This window comes from Parasteatoda tepidariorum, chromosome 7 (genome assembly GCF_982258835.1).
Source record: "Parasteatoda tepidariorum strain Cologne lab strain chromosome 7, Ptep-v5.0, whole genome shotgun sequence".
In the NCBI taxonomy this organism is placed as follows: domain Eukaryota; kingdom Metazoa; phylum Arthropoda; class Arachnida; order Araneae; family Theridiidae; genus Parasteatoda; species Parasteatoda tepidariorum.
The window spans coordinates 14897938-14917963 of NC_141761.1; the positions used below are offsets into that span (position 1 = coordinate 14897938).

Sequence of the window (20026 nt, forward strand, 5' to 3'; positions counted from 1 at the left end):
AGTAACTAACCCAGGGTTTATCGTTTTTACGGGAATATAACAACAAAATTTTAAGAAGACGAGGGTAGAGAATCTTGGAACTTGTTTTTTAAACAGTATTTTGTGAAATTACTGTTTTTCCTTAAGTTGAATTTGTGAAGGTACAGCAAAATGGTAGCAAATTTGTCCTGGACAGAGCACTAATATTATTTTATTTAAGTTTTTTTAAAAAATAAAGTAATGTTCCATTGCAGCCCTAAAGCTTAATTAAAATCAGTCACAATTTGGATAGAAGTAGTACACATTTAGATATAGGGTGGATGATTTTATTACTCGGCATAGCATAAAAACAAATCAGTGTTTTCTTAAATCTAGTACATTAAAATAATTCTATCATCGTTTACAATCTTTGTGCTAATGCTAATGTTCAAAAAATCAGGTAATGTAATCTAATTTTGCCTCTTTTTATTTCCTTAGCTAGAGTTGAAGGACTTTCTTTAAGTAAATATTTAATAATGCAGTTCTTTTTTCTTTCTTCTTCTTCGCTATATGTTAAATATTAAAACATACATTAAGACTCATACATATTCTCAATATTATTCTTTGAGTAAATAGGAATTTCTCCATGTAGAAATTTGTATTTTTAAATTTATAATTTTAAATTCCTTTTCCTGCTATATAGTATTTTCAAAATATGGTAACTGTTAATTTTTCTTCTAATTTCTGCAAATCTGCTTGTCAGAGCTTGCAAAGAAGAATTCTAAAATCGTAAAATTAATGCATTATACATTTCTAAGGAAAAATTGTTTATTGAAACAGGTGAAAAAAATCTCAGGCTAAGCATCCCCAAAAACGAATCAACACTTTCAAGAATCTATGTGCTTATACCTTAATTTAGCAACATAATTTCAGCAAATAGCTTTAAACTAGACATTTTTGTTTCACTAAAGCTAAAGAATTAAAAATAACTTATGCAAAATGAAAAGAAATTCTAATGCACATTTTTTAATTATTTATTAAATGATTATAGAGACAGTAATGTTGATATCTTTTTTGAACATTTTTAATACTGCGAAAAATTATAGCATTATAGCTTAGAGAAGCATAGGGTGAGGCTGCTTTAAGTGCGAGAAGTTATCGTAAGTGGTTTCAGAAGTTTAAAAACGGTGAGTTTGATGAAGACAAATAACACAGCAGAATACCGAAATTGAACGAACACAGGGCCTGGGAAGAATTATTGGAAGAAGATTTGTCCCAAACGCAAAAAGAACTTGCTCTTGCATTACAAGTGACTCAGCAAGCAATTTCACATCGTTTAAAATCGTTGGGAATGATCCAAAAACAAGGAAGTTAAGTTCTATTGAAACTGAAGCCAAGAGACGATGAACGTCGATATTGCATGAAAATTGACTTTGCTGTTTGGAAACACTTCAATGGGAAGACCCCCCCCACCCACCGTATTCGCCAGACATTGCCCTTTATATTATCACTTATTCCAGTCGATGGTAGGCGGTCTTTTTGAGCAGAAGTTTACATCATTTGAAGAAACCAAGGAGCGGATTTATTCGTGGATATCCTCAAAAGATGAAGAGTTCTTCCGACGTGGTATCCGAATGCTCTCAGAAAGATGGAAAAGAGTAGTGTCTAGTAATGAAGAATACTTTGAATAAAAGATAATGTACCTGTTTTTTTTTTTCAGAATAAACTGCTAATTCAACAGCTGATTTTTGATAGAAAACGGCACAAACTATTTGTACACCCAATAAACCAAAAGTCAAATATGAATTTTAAGAACAAATTTGAACAAAAACTACAAAAAAAAGAAAAGAAATAGAACATATTAGTAGTGAAAGAAAAATTACTTAGTGAGCATAATATATCCATCAAAAGGTAAATAAAAATATCCAACCTCTCCATTACGATGATTAGAGGCTCTCTGTATTTGCCTCAAAGTATCAGAATAGTCTTCTATTTGAGGTGACGACCCATTTGGTGAATGGATTTGTTGTCCATCATCAATTGCTGAATCCGGAGGTGTCTTGTTGTAAATCTTGTTACGTGACAAATGTTTGGAACATTGGTCTCTAAAAAGATTATGTTAGATTTTACTACACATTCAAGAGCATGCAAATTAAATTTCTTTCAAATAAATAATACATTGCATTTACAATGAATCCCACATAAGCAGGGTGGCCACTCAACTCAGATTTCAAATTTCCCTGATTTTTCCAGGTTTTCCAGATAAAAATCTTAAAATTTCCAGGTTTTTGTTTCTTTTTTCTTATAAAGTATAGGATGTGTACAAGAAAAGTGTCTATATTATAAAATATTTTATTCAAAATGCTATTTTTTTAACATATCATCTTGAAAAAAATAATTTATTTTGACAATTTGGCAAGATTTTTTATTTATTTTTTAATGTTTTGGTACAAAATTTTGAATCAAAAATCATATATTGACAAACATAAGAATAAAATTAAATATTAATATATAGTTGGCTCTTAAAAAAACCTTTTTTTTAAAGTTAGAATATGTTATAAAATGTTAAAACGAAATAGAAAAAATTAGCATTAATGCAACAATTGTAATGATTTGTCAACAAACATTGCTGTTAGCGATTGTAAAAAAATGTGTGATTGGTTGGTTTGCTGAGAAAAAATAATTCACAGATTTCCTTGAATGTGAGTAGAAAAGCCTTCTGAAAAAGAGTGCGACATAAAATCTTTTATTATTAAATTATAAGCAACTAATTTTTGGAGAATTTTATAAAGTTAAAAATACAAAAACATTTTGTCAAAATGGAAAAAAAAATTATCACGAAAGCATCGGAACAAACTTGAGCCACAAATGGATTCAGTCCATGAAAGAATTTAAAAACAGAAGCTAATGTCCTAATCCCTTTTTCCACCAGAATCTTTCCTAAATTGCACAGTCCCATAGCCGTCAAAGATTTCTACATTCGTTTAGCAACCGTGGGAGAATTTTATGACATTCTAGTTTAACAGAGCCGTAATGGAGCAAATTTTGATGCAAGGAAAGTATCGCTAAGTTGATGATATTTCAACTGTTTGGCGATACATTTCTATTTAAAAAAAATGGGTATAATGGATGAAATAATTTAAATTAAGAAAATTAGTAAATAATTTAAATTAGTGAAATTAAAAAAATTATCAAAGAAAACAATACCAGCCTTTCTTTAAAATTCCTCGATTTTGTCCAGGCTTTAATCCAAATTTCCCCGATATTTTCAGGCTTTTTCCAGCATAAAAAAAATTCCCTGATAATTCCAGGTTTTCAAGGTTTTCCAGGTGGGTGGCCACCCTGATAAATTTGTAAGTGCTTTTTTTTAAAAAATTTTTTTTATTTAGCTATTTTTAAAATACAGGTTATTTAAATAGCTTACATGCCAACATTGGAGAAATAAAAATAATGGAGATTTTACTAACCGACCCAATTTTGGGTTTGCGATTACTGATGTTCAACTCCAGCCATGTAATTTTGAACCCCATTCAGAAAACGAGGGAACTCCTGGATCAAGTATTGGAAGAAATTTGATATTTTGATGGAACTAATCCGCATTTGAGTTAGATAGAGCGGAAAACCTCCCTCACTTAGCCTGACGACAAGGGGACTCTAACCCGTGATACGTCTACCATTGGGGATATTTAACGTCAGCACTGTGGTCGGTGCAAGCCGGATGCGGAACCTGGGTTCACTTCATTAGAAGGCAAACATACTATCCCCCGAGCCATCATGGTTCGACTTAAGATATTAACACTCAACATCAGTACTGGCAATAGCACCTTCTGTTGAGGAATACGAATAATTCTGAATAATCTGAGAAACTGAATATTTTATCACCAATTTTTTGTTAATTTCTTGAACAAATGCGTAGAATTTTGAGAATATACAGGTAAACAGGATATGATCATAAAATACAGGAGTGTTCGTTAAAAACAGATGACTTGGCAGATATGAAATACCGCAAATGCTGAATGAATAAGTCAAATTTCAAGTTGTCGCTATTATATTAAGCAATGAAATAAAAATTTAGTAATTCTAAATTTTAAATATTTGTTAAACTGTCTAACATTTAAGGAAAATTTAATCCTTTTTTTTTACCCACTAACAATAAAGATGCATACTATACTAATGTTTTCATTAATTTTTAAAATTTGTCAGCACACATATAAAATAATAATGCAGAATTAACTCAAAGATATGAATTTTTTTTAATAAATTCTGAATTCCTTATGTATTTGCAGGGTGCTTTTTCAAAATCACAGGCACCTCCAGTTTTGACGGGCTCTAATCCTGCCAAATATATGAATTATATTTTGCTAGACATGTGCCCTTTAAAACAAAACTAAAAATAATAAAACAAATATGAAAAATAATATTTTATATTGCCTTAGCCTAAATATAATTCCCACTAGTAATGGTAATCTGAAGTTCCACATTTCTGCTAATTGCTTTTTTTTGTCTTAGAATAGGAAAGAGCAATTTTTTCTAAATGAAAGGTGGACAACATAAGGGGTAAGGAGAGTGCATGCACCTTTAAATAACAGCAGGTAGGGAAGGCTACTCATCTAAAAACTCTTAGGGGGAACACTATCATTTGCTATTATGATAATATAATAAAAATAAAATTTCTTAAATTTCTGAGGAATTCAAAACACTTACTTGAAGCTAAAGACTTTTCTTGAAGAACAGAAACATTTCAGCAAAGCATAAAATCAAATGAAGAACCAAAGATATTGACCCTGTTTCAAGTAAAGGCTTTTTGAAGCAAATGTATGGGATACAACTTTCAAAATGTTCGTAAAGTTATTAGTTTGATTAACATTTTAAAAATATTTGGTTCTTGATTCTCAATATTAAGGAATTTTTCATGTCACTATTCGAGTTTGTGATATCAAGATTTGACTTTATTTATCAATAAAATATATGCTAATTCAAAATGTATCAAACAAACAATTTAAACGAAACATACATTTTAAATTTAACAATTCAGCAAACAGCTGTGATAAATAAATTACCCTTCAACACTAAACCTAACTGCTAACAAGAATTAATTTATTAAAACATTGATGTAAATGGTATTCACCTAATATTTATAAATATTTAAATTCCCAAATAAATAATGGGCTGAGTAAATACGTCCATAATGACTGATACAACAATTTAAGATAGCTTTCTTCTAAAATAAACAAAAACCAGGAAAAAATTTGGTTAAGTTTTTTTGAAGCTATGGTATACAAATATTTATATTAATTAATTATTTAAAAAAATATTAATTTGGTCTCAGAAAGTGTAAAAAAATGCCAATAATAATAAACTATTCACACAATTTAAAAATATTAATAAGAGATTATATTTATGTTTTAGATAAAAGAATTATCTTAAACAGTAGTTAGAAGTAGCACGTTACAAGTAGTGAAACTACTGCAATCGCTACTTTTTTCGAAGTTTGTAGTGTGCTACTCTTCTTTTTAAAAAAAAGGGAGTGTATGGAGATACAAAAAAGCAGTACATAGTTTGTAGCAATTCCTGGCAACTATTTTTTATCGTCAGTTGAGAAAAGAATGACGGTTCTAACGGATTTTATTTTTTGAATTTGATAGATGCAGATCTTCGCGGGTCAGTCAGTGGATGCCATGAAAATGTCCCTGTCGCTGCAGCTGAGCTTTAATAGATATTACGTATTTAAAATCACGTATAACTAACATTTAAAATGGAAATTACGTAAAATAGATAATCACTTTTGTCATACTTTCACATATGAATACACACGTGTGAAACACTGATGTTATTTCAAAGAGACGGAACGTATTTTCGATGTACTTAATTTCTAAGAGGAAATAAAAGAGCATTAGACAATTGAAAAGATGCAATTATTTGATAATTTCGAATTTCTTAAATATTAATACCGAAATAGGTATAAAAAGGTATAGGTATAAAGGTTAAATGAATAAATTGTAAAAAAAAATATTTACGAAAAACAAACTCACTCTTGTAAACACAAATATCTCTTAATTATTCCCTTATATTTAATGTAAGCCAATTTGTTATTCAAAACCATTTTGAGCATAGGTGTAAATTGAGTTCTCCAGCAAGATTCGTCTCCTCAAGAGGACGCCATACGGAGGAAGAAAATTTTCCTTGCAAATTCTCCTTCTGCTTCATTACTAGTTCGAAATTTAAAGTGCAGAAAAAGTGAGTTCAGACAAACGTAGAGAAAGCCATGAAGTTTCAAATACTGAAATGAAAATTTTAAAATATACAAATGAAAATTAATGATGAGACGACAACTTAGGATTACGCAACGGTGAATTACGCTCTTCGAATAATTCGTTTGCATTTTAATACTTTGAAGTATTTTTTTCAGCAAGTGAAACTTCGTAACTTAATTAAGGTTTATCTGAACTCACTTTCTCTGCACTTTAAATTAGTAATGAAGGAGAAAGAGAATTTTTGATGAAGCTTATCTTCCGCGCGGTATGGCGTCCTCTTAAAGTGGAAGTAGTTACTATAATTTCAAAGTAGTTTGAAGTCATTACATTTAAAAAAAAGTAATTGTAGTTACAGTTGCAGTTAACTACATTTGTTACAAATTAGTTGTAATTGTAATAAACTACAAAAATAATGTAGTTTTCCCAACCACTAATCTTCAATATAATATTTCACTTAATTAGCTTTAATATCGAATCAATTTATCTAAAAGATAATTTTTCAATGTAACTCAATATAACTTTTTACACTAATAATTATGAGAACTTCAGAGTTTTAAAATGCTGAATATTACGATACTTTTATGATTTTCATCAAAATATCTGAGAGTTAAGAAAATGTACCAAAAGATTTTTGAAGTCACAGATGCCTGCTGTCCGGAATCAAGGAGTTTTTGGCACTGATAGACCACTGTCGAGGCTGTTGCCTCACAATCATACAAATAATAAGAACTCTTCGGACTTCTTCTAAAACCTAGAAATGAGCAAGCACTTTGTTGCAATATTAAACACATTACTTTAAAAAAACATTTACTTTATTCCAACTATTATTTTTCATTGCAAAATATTTCAATAATTAAGTATTTACAAATTTTTATTTAAATTTAATGCTAAAAATAAGCTGGGAACTATCATGGTTTTGCCTTTCAAATATGAATTCAATATGAAAGTTCAGATAGGAAAATTCAGAAATGTCATTTATGTTTTTTGAATTATATTGATGTCATTGATGTATATGATATTGATGTATTCATTAAATTGCAATTTTTCAAAAGTTATTTTTTTTTACAACTGAACAAGCATTGAAACAGGAGGGCCTTCACATTTTTTTTGTACATTATAAACATATCCTCCAGTTGCTAGGAAATTTCTGTATTTTTAGAAAATATTTTTCTTTCTTCATAGCAGCAAAAGTTTTGTATTAATACTTTATATACAAGGGTTGGACCAAATAATGGAAACACTTTGATGCTAGCTTATTTTTTGATATATTTAAAAAAAATATTAAGAATCAGATTATAAATTTAGTAGTGATTTGATCGTGAGATCTCTCGCACATATAAATGAAGCTTAAACTTTTTGAGGTTTGTGGGACTGACAATAAATTAAAAACTAAACTCAGTGCCTCGACAGCCAATAGAGGGCTAAAACCTAATGTGCCCATCTCAGTTTTCCTGACCTTGGGCTCTGGGATGCATGAGCAGATGGTCCGGTTAGGAGGTCAGCCGAATGCGGAACCCCCAGTGCTTAGTACTCATTTTATTGACCCACTGAAGGTATGGAAGGCTGAGTCGACCTTGCTCGGCCCGAGAATCGAACCCAGGACCTGTGGTACAAGAGCTGAAGCGTTACCATTCAGCCACCGGGAGTCTGACAATAAATTACGAACGGAAAATATATTTTAAACACTCTATGGTACACTAAAAATGTAGTAATAAATTTGTACACCTCTACATATGAACAACTTAAGCAGATATATGTACCATGTGCAAAAGTACAACCTGAATAACTTTCGCTCTAATGATCGGATTTTTACGAACTAAGTATCAATCTCATTGGTTTTCCATTAAGAGTTCCAATCTTATTGGGTGACTTCAACTTCGCTAATTAAGTAGCACTAACTATTGATTAAGTTACGAAACCAAACACAAAAACGTACTTTCCCGAAATAAACATGGATTTTTTTTTACACATATGGATTTTTTATTCTTAAAATCTGGGGGCTAGCCGCAATCTAGAAATTGTAGTCCGTATAGTATTCTACAATATACTAACTATATACTATTTTTCATTTCCTAGTTGTTTTATTTAGAATGTAAGTCTGTAAAGTTTTTAGCACAATTTAATTTATAGAACACTAAACAATTCCTAATAGATTAACATCAATATATACAAAATTCCTATAATGTTTCATTAAAAAATAAACAGCATCAGTTAGCTTCGGCAAAATATAATTGTATTTTGCTTGTTCCTACTAATTTAATTTTTTTTAATAAAATGAATAATATTTTACTCAGTGAGTTAACTGCGAAGTTAGTGGTGTATATAGAAGTCAATTTTGGATGTTATATAACTGTTTTAAGGAATATTTGATCTTGAATTTTATGAGATCCGACTTGGATATTTTAAATATTTAGTTGGATCTGTGAACCAGGCACTTTGGAAACCAGGCTGTAATTTTTTATACATATAAATCACTTAATAGAAGAATTATCAATAATAAATTATTTATCCTACCTATTGCAAGTAAAATACATTAATAAAAAATACAGCTATTTTTATTAATATTTCTTTAAAAAAAATCCTTATTTTACTTTATTTAATTTTATAAAAAAAAACAACTATTTTTTTGCATTGCATTGTATTGTAATTTAGTTGAAGTTACAGAATGATATGAAAAAGAATTAAAAGATCATAAAATCAATTTGTATTCTGCATAGTTATATTAAGAAAAATATCAAACATCAGTTACTAGACTATTCTTACATCCATAATATTAACCCTTAATATAAATTATAAAAAAAAATTGACATGCATTGTAAATTATGCTAAAATTGGCATATTTGCTAAGCTCTAAAATAGGCTAAAGTTTGCTTTCAAGGTTATAAAAAATAATAGTTAATACAAGTTAATAAAAATTTAATTTGTATAAACTAAAATAGTTATAAAATGAATGTTCTTTTTTCTTTGGATTAAAAATAAATAATAAATTTAGATCTTAATTGTTAGAAAAAAAAAGCAATGTTATTACAAACCGAATTTTAAATTAAAATTATTCTAAAAACTGATATTTCAAAAAAAAAAAATTCTTTTAAATAACAAATTTAATAATACTCAGCAGTTACGAAAAAAGAAAGTCACCTGTTTTTATCCACATCTTCAACAATCGAAAGCAGTCTAAATGGCACAAATGATGCACTAGTCGTGGAATAATAAGTCATTGCTTTGACCTGGAAGAAAATTAATAATCATTAACATTTTCAAACAATTATAAACCATTACATATTATCATCACCTAAAAGACAGGATATCTAAAAAATGCAATATAACTAGAAAATACCGTAATTTCTAACATTATAATTTAAGTCGATTAAAGAAGCTTCAAAGAAGTAAAATCACAATTAGCTATATGTTTATAACATAAAAAGTAGAATGAATAATCTTTTAAGGAAAGATAGTATTATATGTCATACTTTTTTTCTCACATCTAAATTGACAAAATTAGATTAAGATCAAAAGGGAATAAGAAACCAATAGAAAATTTTAAAGATAAAATAATGAAAAATGAAACCAATAGAAAATTACAAAGAAGAAAACAATGACAATTATCAAATTAATGAAAAGTATAAAAATGTCATTTTCATTGTTTTGTACTTTACAAATTTTCTATTGGTTTCACTTTTCTTATGGAGTTTCTGCTGCATTTCCCATTTTTCTTTTAGAATTGTTTTATTTATCTACTTTATACATGATTTTTGGTTTCTCTTTTCATTAAGTAACAAATAAATATTTTGATTGCACAGATGACTAAAATATTTAATGTTGGGAAAATTAAATTTCACTTATTTTTCTTTGATACCTAAATATCCATCTATTGACTCTAACAAAAAAATACCAAGAAATCTCCATATTTTTTGTGAAATTTTAAAACTAAAACTTTTATACAAAATCTTAAAAACACTTAAAAAATATTGAAGAAAGCTTAAAAAAAGCAGTAAATTGTGTATCTATCACATTAACATAAAAAATCTAAAATAGAACAGGCTGTTTAATCAAATCCTTTGGAAAAAATGAAATTGAAAGCTGTGAATAGTCAGCGATGTAACAAAAAAGATCAAAGGAAGCAAAATAAATATTAAAATAATATACACATAATTTACTAATTACACACAGTTAAGTTAATGTGACTCCATAAACTTTTTAATGCAAATTTTATGTTGTTAGCATATTTTATTTCATAATCGTCGTTGAATGGCTGATAAAATTTTTGGTTTAAGACTTCTAATAATTACGATTCTTAATTTTGAACCCAATCCAGAAGACAAGGGAACTCCTGGATCGGGAGAAATTTGCCTTCGTGGAGGACTTTTTCATGGAACTAACCCACATTTGCGTTACATGGTGAGGAAGACCACGAGAACCTCCCACGGTTAGCCTGACAGCAAAGGGACTCTAACCCATGATCCCTCTACCACTGAGAATATTTACCTTCAGCACTGTGGTCGGTGAAAGCCGGATGCGGAATTCTTATGGACCAACCATCGCGGCTCTGTTCGTATATTAAAATGAAGACTGTAGTGGTAGCGCCGTTGGCTGCTCACTTCGCTTACGGGTCATAAATTCAATTTTAGAAGCCGCCTAAACAACCAATGTAAATACACAGTAAAGTTCACGCTAAATCTATTGCGGCTAAAAGTGTGATGCGAAAGTTTAGAGAGAAGGATACCAGCTAAGGCGTTGTCCACGTTATCTGATCACGGCCATAAAATAGCATTCCTATCACGCTTAATAAACGATGAAGACCTGAAAAACAGGACTAGGTGCTTAGCCAAGGTTTAATGAAGTGAATTTTATACGATATTGCTCCAACAGATCAAAAATGGAGGTAAACGAGTTCGAAATTCATTATCTAATTAAGAAGACAAAAATAAATCATTTAAAACAAATTTATGCTATTAAGTTGCCTAAAAATTACGATAAATTAAGATTTAGAGTTAATTGAACAAAAAGTAAAATTTTTATTTAAGATATTATTGTACCTTAAATTTGAACTAAACTTATAATAGATGGATTTTTACGCTTAATATTGTTTAAAATTGACTAAATAAAAGACTTCATTAGTTTTAGAGTGAATCTTAATAAATCTAAACTCACATTTCCTTGAGACTCGTTTTATTTTTAAGTTATTTGTAAAGTGTCTTTATCATAAAAGTAACATATTTAATTTTGAAATAAATGGATATTTTTTTTAAAATATATATTTTTTTGGATTTTTTTTCTTTATTTTTTATTTTTTATTAATAATTATTTATTCATTATTGTAAAAAATATATTTATCTCTCTCAAGATCTTAAATTTATAGCTTGCACCGTGCTTGATATCATAAACAAAAAAAAATCGAATAAATAAAAAAACTAAGGTTAGATGTTGCCAAAAATAAATCTTAACATTTATATTAAATTTTTTAAAAATATTAGATATTTCAAGAGACATACAAATCTCTTTCAATTTGAACTAAAGTCTGTAAACTGAAGGTTATCATTACACATTGTTAATAAGTAAAATTGCTTATATTTTCCTTTGATTGTGTTGCACATTTAGTATTATTAAGATTAAATATTTTTTTTCTAGTACAGTTGAAATTTTCAAAAGCAGCTAATTGTTACGATTGTGATATCATTATATTAAAGCATATCATTGCAATAAGTACATATTTTATAAACAAAGATGATCTTTTTTCCTTTGATAATGAAAAGTCATAATATATACTGACTTTTAAGCAAAGAAAAAGAATGATGACAGTGAATCGGTGCGAGCGAGGGGCAGGGTCTCGAAATTCAGTAAAAAATAGTTAGAAGAAATATATTACGAAATATAGAAATTTTTATGAAAAAAATGTATAAAACAAAGAAAAAAAATATACATAGATAGAAATTTTTTAAAAAAAAATATTCCATAACTAAAATTGATTTATAAATCACTGATGTAGAAACCATCAATTGTATAATCAAAGAAACTAAAAATAAGTTGAAACTATGAATGGCAATCTCAAAAATATTTAATAACTTAAGTTTTCAAACAGTTGTAGAATCATGCGATTTCCTTATGACTGCCAATTACAATTAAGAAAATGATATATAGGTATATAAAAAAAGGAACTTCTCTACATGTTTCACATGTAAATATTAATCAGCATAAAAAGCAAATATAAAGATGCTCTACAAGCACTTCCCAGATATTTCTGTAATTTTAAGATGTTTACACTGAGCATCCCAATCTGGCATCTTTTTTTGAAAAAAATAAACAGAAGCAATGGAAGAGGGATCGTTTCAAAGTGCCGAGAAGACACTTCATAAGTTGCTCCTCCGGTACCATAAAGATCGCTGATACACAAGCAAGTGTCCTATTTACCTTTTCTGAAATGATCCTCAATTGCTTCTTGACTGGCCTCTTCAAAGTCACAAGCTTGGACATATTTGTATACACCAACTAGAGCTTCCTTCAAAGCATCGTAACTACTAGAGCATAACATCTTTTGTTTGACCTTGGCACTTTCAGGACACCTAAAACAAAATTGTCAGAATTTAGTAAAAAATATTAGGCAAAGTAATAAATTTTTTAATTTTATAACAAGACAATGACTAGAGCAGAAAAATTACAGAGATACTGATCTTTTCACCTTAACTAAAGCTGGATGAATTTCAAGTAGAATGCACATGTTACATACTAGGGGCTGAATGAGACCCCTTGTGATTTGAGGGCCCCTTACTTTCAATGAAGATAAACCTTTTCAAGAAGTTTTTTTAAATTGTAAATAGATACAAGATTATGCTCAACAATTGCTGCCACTAAATTAGATATGCAACATAATTATTTGGTATTTAGCCTATACTGCTCTACGCAGAATATTCATTTCGGACGAATAGTGGAAACAAAATCACTCACATTTTGAAAAATTTCAATTGACAAATTTTAAACACAACTTAGTCATGCATCACTTTTCATGTGTTACGCATTAGTAAACTTAAATAATTCTTAAATTTATAATATTTTATTTAAAAAATTGCCAGAAATTAGTTTTTATTTGCATAATATTCTATTAATTAATTTTATGAATAAATATAAATTGATCAACTATTCATTTACAAAAAAAAAAAAAATTATCATTTAATATCAATAAGAATGTGCACAGGATGTTTGCATAAGTAGAAATATTTTCTTAGAATACTACATTTGGAATTTCAACTTAGGGAAACTTAGTTCGTTTCGAACAGTCTTTTTTTCTCTTTTATTCCCCCAGGAAGGGTTTACAGATCCCTGGTTTTCATTAGCAAAATATTTTAAACTAGGAGGCTTCGCCCCCTGCTCGCTGGCGCTCGCCAACCCCCGGAACTGCTTTCGCAGTTCATTTCGGATTACTTCGCAATCCGATTCTCGCTTTGCTCGCGCATTGGATACGTTCTTAACGTCTAGCTTTTGTATACTTTTTTGAACACTGAAGTTCCGAAAACTTTTCACTGTAGAAAATTCTAAACCTGTGCATTTCAATATTAATTTGAAATTGCAAACAGTTCACATATTTTTCTTAATCACACTATTCTAAATTTCAGTTATTGAGAAAAGTAAATTTTGTAAGTTTTGTTTTAAAGTCTTTCCCACCAGAGGGCTAAAACCATGTGTTGTAAAACAATATGAAATAGTACTGAACGCCGGATGTAAAGCATCGGCTTCGATGAAAGATAATTTTGTGAGAATTCACCCGATTAGACATATGATATGCTCACTACGTGCTTTTGCGCGCCGAATCCAATCAATTAAAAATGAAAACTGTTGCCAGCGGGAGAAAAGAAATATCATCGGTTTTATTGATACATACGTACGTATTAGCGTTTTATATAATACAGATTGTTGCCCAATTTGACCTTCTCTGAAAGGTTAAAGTTCCTTGCCCTACACAACATTTAGTTACAGGGATGCCAAATTTGTAATTTTTGGAGATCAAAGGTTATTTTTGACAGTCTCAAACTTAAATTCTCAAGTCTCGATTGAGTCTCAAATCAAATTTCTCAACTTTTTAAAATCAATATATTTAACTAAAAAAATAAACTTCATGCATTTATTAAATCAATATAATTTTCATGGGTAAGTTGTTCATAAACATGTGTAAATCACATTTAATTGAATATGTAAATAACTGTTTCAGATATATTGAAATATGATGCATGTATATTTTTAGTGTTACTTTAACTAGATTAGAAAAATGTTCCAAATTAGATAAAAATTTAAATAGGTTGGAAAATTCCTTAGAAACAGCAATTTAAATAAAAAAATTCAGTATCTAGACAGAGACTAGATGCAAATAGATGGCTTATAATTCAGTACAATTTATTAACATAGTTTTTTAAGGTTTAAGACACTTATAAATTTTCTTCACAACAGGCAAAAATAATTTTCGATAAAATATTTAAGTTTAGTCTCACTTCAAAATTAAAAAATCTCATCCAATCTGGTAACTGATTCTACAAACATTAAGACATTTACAAATTTTTATAATTAAAAATTATAAAAATTTAACATTGGCATCAGATAACACTGGCATCAGACAAAATGAAAAATTGATTCGATTTCTTATAAATTTAAGAGACTAAATTTTAAAGAACAGGGTATTGTTCATCTTAACCAGAGGGTCACAGTTATAACCATGGACGGACAGTGGTAAAAACTCCAGAAGAAAAAAACAATTTGGAAGAAACTCAGGTTTTATAAGTTTGGCAATTGATGATTTCAAAGAGTTTTAAAAGTCATGTCAAAAATCCAAAATTTCGGTGTAAGGATAATTATTCGCTATTATAAATAGGAAATATTTATTAATAAACATACATATAAAATTACAAGTGATCGATCATGTTCTTGAATAATTTTGGCATTTCATGTTCTAGAATTGTTTTGACAATTATGATCAAAACTTAGATTTTGTGGAAGAATATAAAATTATAAATAAAAATCTCTAAAATTGAGATTTGTTAATTTATTTATTCATTGAAAGTATAAGTACAATTTTGTAAAAATAAAACTCTTCAATCTTATTATATGTAAAATCAATTTTCATTAACATTTTAGGTTTTTTTAATGAAGCATAGAATAAAAAAAAAATTTATGAGTTCCTTTGTACTCCAATTTTTTAGCGTTGTCAGAATAAGACCGAAATTCGAAACCACTTCTTCGATTGGTGCTGAGCTGCAAATACTAGAATGTAAACGTACTGTAACTATCATAACATATAAAGTACTATAACAGGTTAAAAATATGAAATATTTTTCATTGCTGAAAAATTTTACTTTCTTAGTTTTTGGTTATAAATCTAAAACTAATTACACAATTAAAAAAAAACACTTGTACTTGCAAATGAAACTTATTTCCTAAAGAATAGTTTGAATAAAATAATTATTTTTAATAATTATTATTTTAAGTTGTTACATAATTGTTATTTTAAGTTGTTAATACATTGTTAAGTTGTTACATAATTTTAAACTGTTTTATATTAAATGCCGAAATACAAAATTTAAGAGCTATCAGCTAAATAGTTTTCTTAAGAACTATTCTACCAATTTTGAAATCATTTGTAACTTATATATAAATCATAGCTGCCAACATGGATAGGAATTTTACGAAATATACATTTCATGATAATTGTTGCACAATGAACTAAATATTTTACACATAGGGAATTTTAGGGATTTTTATAGTTATCAAAATAGATAAACTGCAACATTTTCCAGTTATGATTGACATTAAACATACCTGAAATGTTATGTATTATGTTTACTCATAATTTCGAATATTAATAGGTATTTAATTCATCAAAGATGGTTAAAAGATTTTTTTAATTAGTTTAAGAAGAGAGATTTGAATGAAAATAAATTGAACATTTTAGAACAAAAAAAGTTTTGAACCGATTTCTATAAATGAGGTTCACTTCTTTATTTATTAGTAATATTTATTTAAATATTCAAGTAATTATCTGTACAAAAATTCTATTTCAATAGGGATTTTTTTTAAGGAAACTTACTATATTTTAGGGAATTTTCTAAAATATACAAAAACCTGGAGAATTTTTATTAAACCTGTAGACCAGGAGAAACTGGCAAAATCCAGTAGAGTTGGCAGCTATGTATAATTAATTGAACATTTCAAAAATGTAAAATGCTGAAAAAGATACCCCTATAAAAGGCAGTCAAGTGTCAAAGTAATTGAAAAAAAATCAGGTATATTTTGAAAAATAATAGGCATAATTGAAAAAATATAAGAATAAGGTACATTTTGTAATTTAATTTTTAAAAAAAATGTATCTCTGAAGGAAATTATATAGAGTTTCTTTCACTTAGACAACTTACTGTCTCCAAGCTTGCTGAATGATAACAGTTGATTTCTCAATAGACATTCCTTTGCTAGAATTATTTCTATTATGCTGGATGCAAACCCAGGATTTCTTACGTCTTGAATCTCACTATTATTCTCATGCAGTCCTTTCAAACATCTTATGTCCTTGTTTTCATTTTCATTCTTCAGAAAAGAATATTTTTCTGAAATTTCTTTGCTCTCAGAACCAATCAGTCTGTTGAAAAGGGGAAGTCTGAAGAAAAAGCTGAGTAAATAGGCAGAATACAACAAAGACAGGCACTCATAGTTAATATCATACCTGCCAACATTGGAGAAATAAAATAATGGAGATTTTACTAGCGATATATTTTAGGCTAGAAGTAAAGTTTTAAAACAACATCCAAGTCAAAAAGAGAAATTCAAAATTGGAAACAATATAAGCACTTACATTTAGGGAAGTAAAAACTATGTTTATAAATCTAAAGATGATTTCTTAAAATTATTACTTATAATGGCTTAAACTATTTTTAAATCGTTGTTAAACAGCTGTCCCAATTTTGGGTTTAAGGCTACTAATGTTGCACTCTGTAGACTTGTAGTTTTGAACCCAATCCAGAGTACAAGGGAATTTCTGGATCAATCAAGTATTGGGAGAAATTTGCCTTCAAGGCGGACTTTTTGATGGAACTTACCCGCATTTGCGTAACATAGAGAGGAAAATCCTGAAAACGTCCCACGGTTAGCCCTGACCTTGAGGAGTACTTAAACTATTAACACTAAACATATTGCAGTAACTGGCAATAAATAACACTATCAGTTGAGTATTTTTGCCATCAGCAGATATTTTACGGATTTTATTTTAAAGATTTCAGCAACAAGTACAGAAATATTTGAGAATACACAGGTAAACAGGAGATAGTCGTAAAATACAGGAGTCTTCGTTAAAAAACAAGAGATTTGGCGGGTGCGTAATATTATAAGAGTTAGCAAGCATGTTTGACTACTACACTACAACTTGATTCGAATTGCAATTTTAAATAATTTTAGTTGAAATTACTAAGAGTATTACACAGACATTCATTTATATATAGAGAGAATTTCTTTTTCTAATGATATTAATTATCAGAATCAGACCATAGCTAATGAAATTTAAAATAACTTTTATGTTTGGAAAAATGAGTACTTACATAATATTTACTAGTTTAATCACAAAACTAGGGATCTAGGAACATTCTTTCAAAATAGAAGAACATGGAAACATTTAGAGGAAACCAGTTCAATGTTACAAAAGTCGTATTTTAAAGCAAAATGCAGATATTTTAAGTTAGCTTTGCCACTATCTTAAATTTACAGAAGAAGTCAGAGTAGTGCAAAACTTAAATTTTGCTATCTAGACAAAGGAGGTATTGTTTCTGATAAATCCATTCATGTTAAATCGAAGAAAAGAAATCGAATCCCAATCAACAGAACAAAAAGTTTTGAAGTTGATGTGGTATAATGAAAAAACAATGCAAATTTAGACTTATAAATATTTAAGCATCTGACATTGCTGCCTGAGCAAGTGAGGTATTGTCTGGTATATTACATTTACTCTAAATTGAACATGATAAAAAGAAAATAAATAATTAAAATAGTTGTTCTAAATCCAAACCAAGTTGCTAGAGTTAGACCAAAATTTGAAGATATTCAAAAAGTCAATGATGAAATAAATAAAAAAAGAAAAAAAAAATTCTCAAAAGAAACCCAAACAGTCCAAAATGTGTTCAGCAGAAGACAAGAATTTTAAAGGCTTAAAGTTTTGATTCACACTTTTTAACGCATAGCAGTCTAGAGAAGTGGTTTTGAAAATCAAAAAAGAAAATACCCAAAATATAGATTTTAAAATTTAGAATAAAAATTACAATTTTACCTAATTGTGAGTTCAAAATTGCTATTTAAACATGTGAGATATTATATTCTGCATATTGCTTTATTCTAAATGTGATTTAAAAAAAAAAGAGCCAAGAATACAAAACTGGAAGTTTTACCTGTAAAAACTTTTAAATTACTATTTAAATAAAAAAAATTCATTAATATACATCAGGTATTGCTATCGAATACGCTGTTGAATTCTGAATGCTTCTTAGTGTGGAAGTTAAAAGGGTTTTTATGTGCAAATAAGTTTAACTAATATTTAAACCTTTTATGCATGATAACCCTTATAACTACTAAATTGTTTATCCTATTCATTTAGGTTTTGATTCAATTCAATTTGGCATAAAAAAAATTATTAAGCCATTCTTAATTTGCTAGATAATATTTAAGTTCCCTCCACAACTTCCAGCTTACATTATGCAACTTTTTGTTTATTATGCAACTTTTTATGACTTATTAAGATAATATTTCTTTATAATAAATTTTTTTTTTTTTGATGTTTGGTTTTTACTATATTTTTTTCAGCAATCTTTACAGTACTGTGATCATTTTAAGTATTCAAAGAGCTTTTCTTTTGTGTTCTTTCAAATGCACAAATTTTTCAAAATTATTATCATCATCATCATTACTTTTTCCCATATCTCGTACCACTGTCAAGATAGGAACACAAATCTCCAGTTAGCATTTTAAGTAATATAATCATGTAGTACATAGCTATTTTGCAATATATAGACACTATAACAGCTGCAGATACCTTTAAAAAGCTGCAGCTGTTTGAAAACAAAAGTTAAAAGAGTGCACAGGCACTTGAACTTTACTGAGCACCATGTATATATACTGTATTAAGTTATTGCTTTATATAGTAACTCCCCAGATTTTGATACACTTCAATTAAACATATGTAACATACATGAAAAAATAAAAATAACCAGTCATTTAAAAGGTTTTATAATATTTGACATAAATCATTACGGAATAAAAACTATCCAATTAAGTTAGTGCTTGAATACGGATATTTAAATTTAGAAGTGTAACAAAAAATTTTTCGAATAAAAATGTAGGATTAGTCAATGTTCAAACAAACTATAAGAGAAAAAAAAAAGAGAAGAAAACTTGGTGGTCCTGCTCACAAATCCCAATTATTGCACCACATTCGTTTCTTTTAAAGGTCATTCTTTTTGGCAAAATAAGCTTATTTTAAGAGTAAAATACACAGCTATTATAATTTTATATTGGAACATTTTCTTAATATTTTATTTATAATAAAATGAACGGTTATCTTCACTTGAAAATAATAGACTGCACCCGAGAAAAAATAAATTTAAACATAGGAAAACAGAATATGTGATACAATAGAGGCTTTGTAGTGGGCCAAGGACAAATTAAAGAAAAAAAACGGAGATTTTCTGGAACAGCAGACATATGCCAGACTAATTTTAAAAAAGACACACAGTAAACTAAAAAACATATAATTTGCTCTACTTAAATGAATTAAAGTTTTTCAAAAAAGAATAATAAAATAC

The 20026-nt window shown here is 28.4% G+C and overlaps 2 protein-coding genes across 9 annotated transcripts in view; both read right to left on the bottom strand.

Moving 5' to 3' along the window:
• LOC107436735 (cell cycle checkpoint protein RAD17) overlaps positions 1 to 9439 on the bottom strand; it is a 39563-nt gene extending 30124 nt beyond the window's left edge. For 3 of the 4 annotated variants that reach the window (XM_087167374.1, XM_087167375.1, XM_087167377.1), the window contains exons 1-4: positions 9351 to 9370; positions 6834 to 6963; positions 4663 to 4742; positions 1889 to 2063 (exon numbers count right to left, since the gene is read on the bottom strand). In XM_087167374.1, coding sequence (XP_087023500.1) covers positions 1889 to 1896 — 8 coding nt within the window. In that variant the 5' untranslated portion in view covers positions 1897 to 2063; positions 4663 to 4742; positions 6834 to 6963; positions 9351 to 9370. Of the gene's footprint in view, positions 1 to 1661; positions 1790 to 1888; positions 2064 to 4662; positions 4743 to 6833; positions 6964 to 9350 lie in introns of all 4 variants that reach the window. The other variant, XM_087167376.1, reaches the window with a different exon arrangement.
• LOC147806889 (cofilin/actin-depolymerizing factor homolog) overlaps positions 1 to 20026 on the bottom strand; it is a 119948-nt gene that overhangs the window by 71371 nt on the left and 28551 nt on the right. For 2 of the 5 annotated variants that reach the window (XR_015435337.1, XM_087167378.1), the window contains exons 5-6: positions 16604 to 16842; positions 12621 to 12772 (exon numbers count right to left, since the gene is read on the bottom strand). The exons of 1 other annotated variant lie outside the window; for it this stretch is intronic. Coding sequence is in view for 2 of the 4 variants with exons in the window: in XM_087167378.1 (XP_087023504.1) it covers positions 12621 to 12772; positions 16604 to 16650 (199 nt within the window). In the remaining 2 variants the exon portion in view is untranslated. Of the gene's footprint in view, positions 1 to 12283; positions 12773 to 16603; positions 16843 to 20026 lie in introns of those variants that run through there. 2 more of the 5 variants (XM_087167381.1, XR_015435354.1) reach the window with 2 other exon arrangements.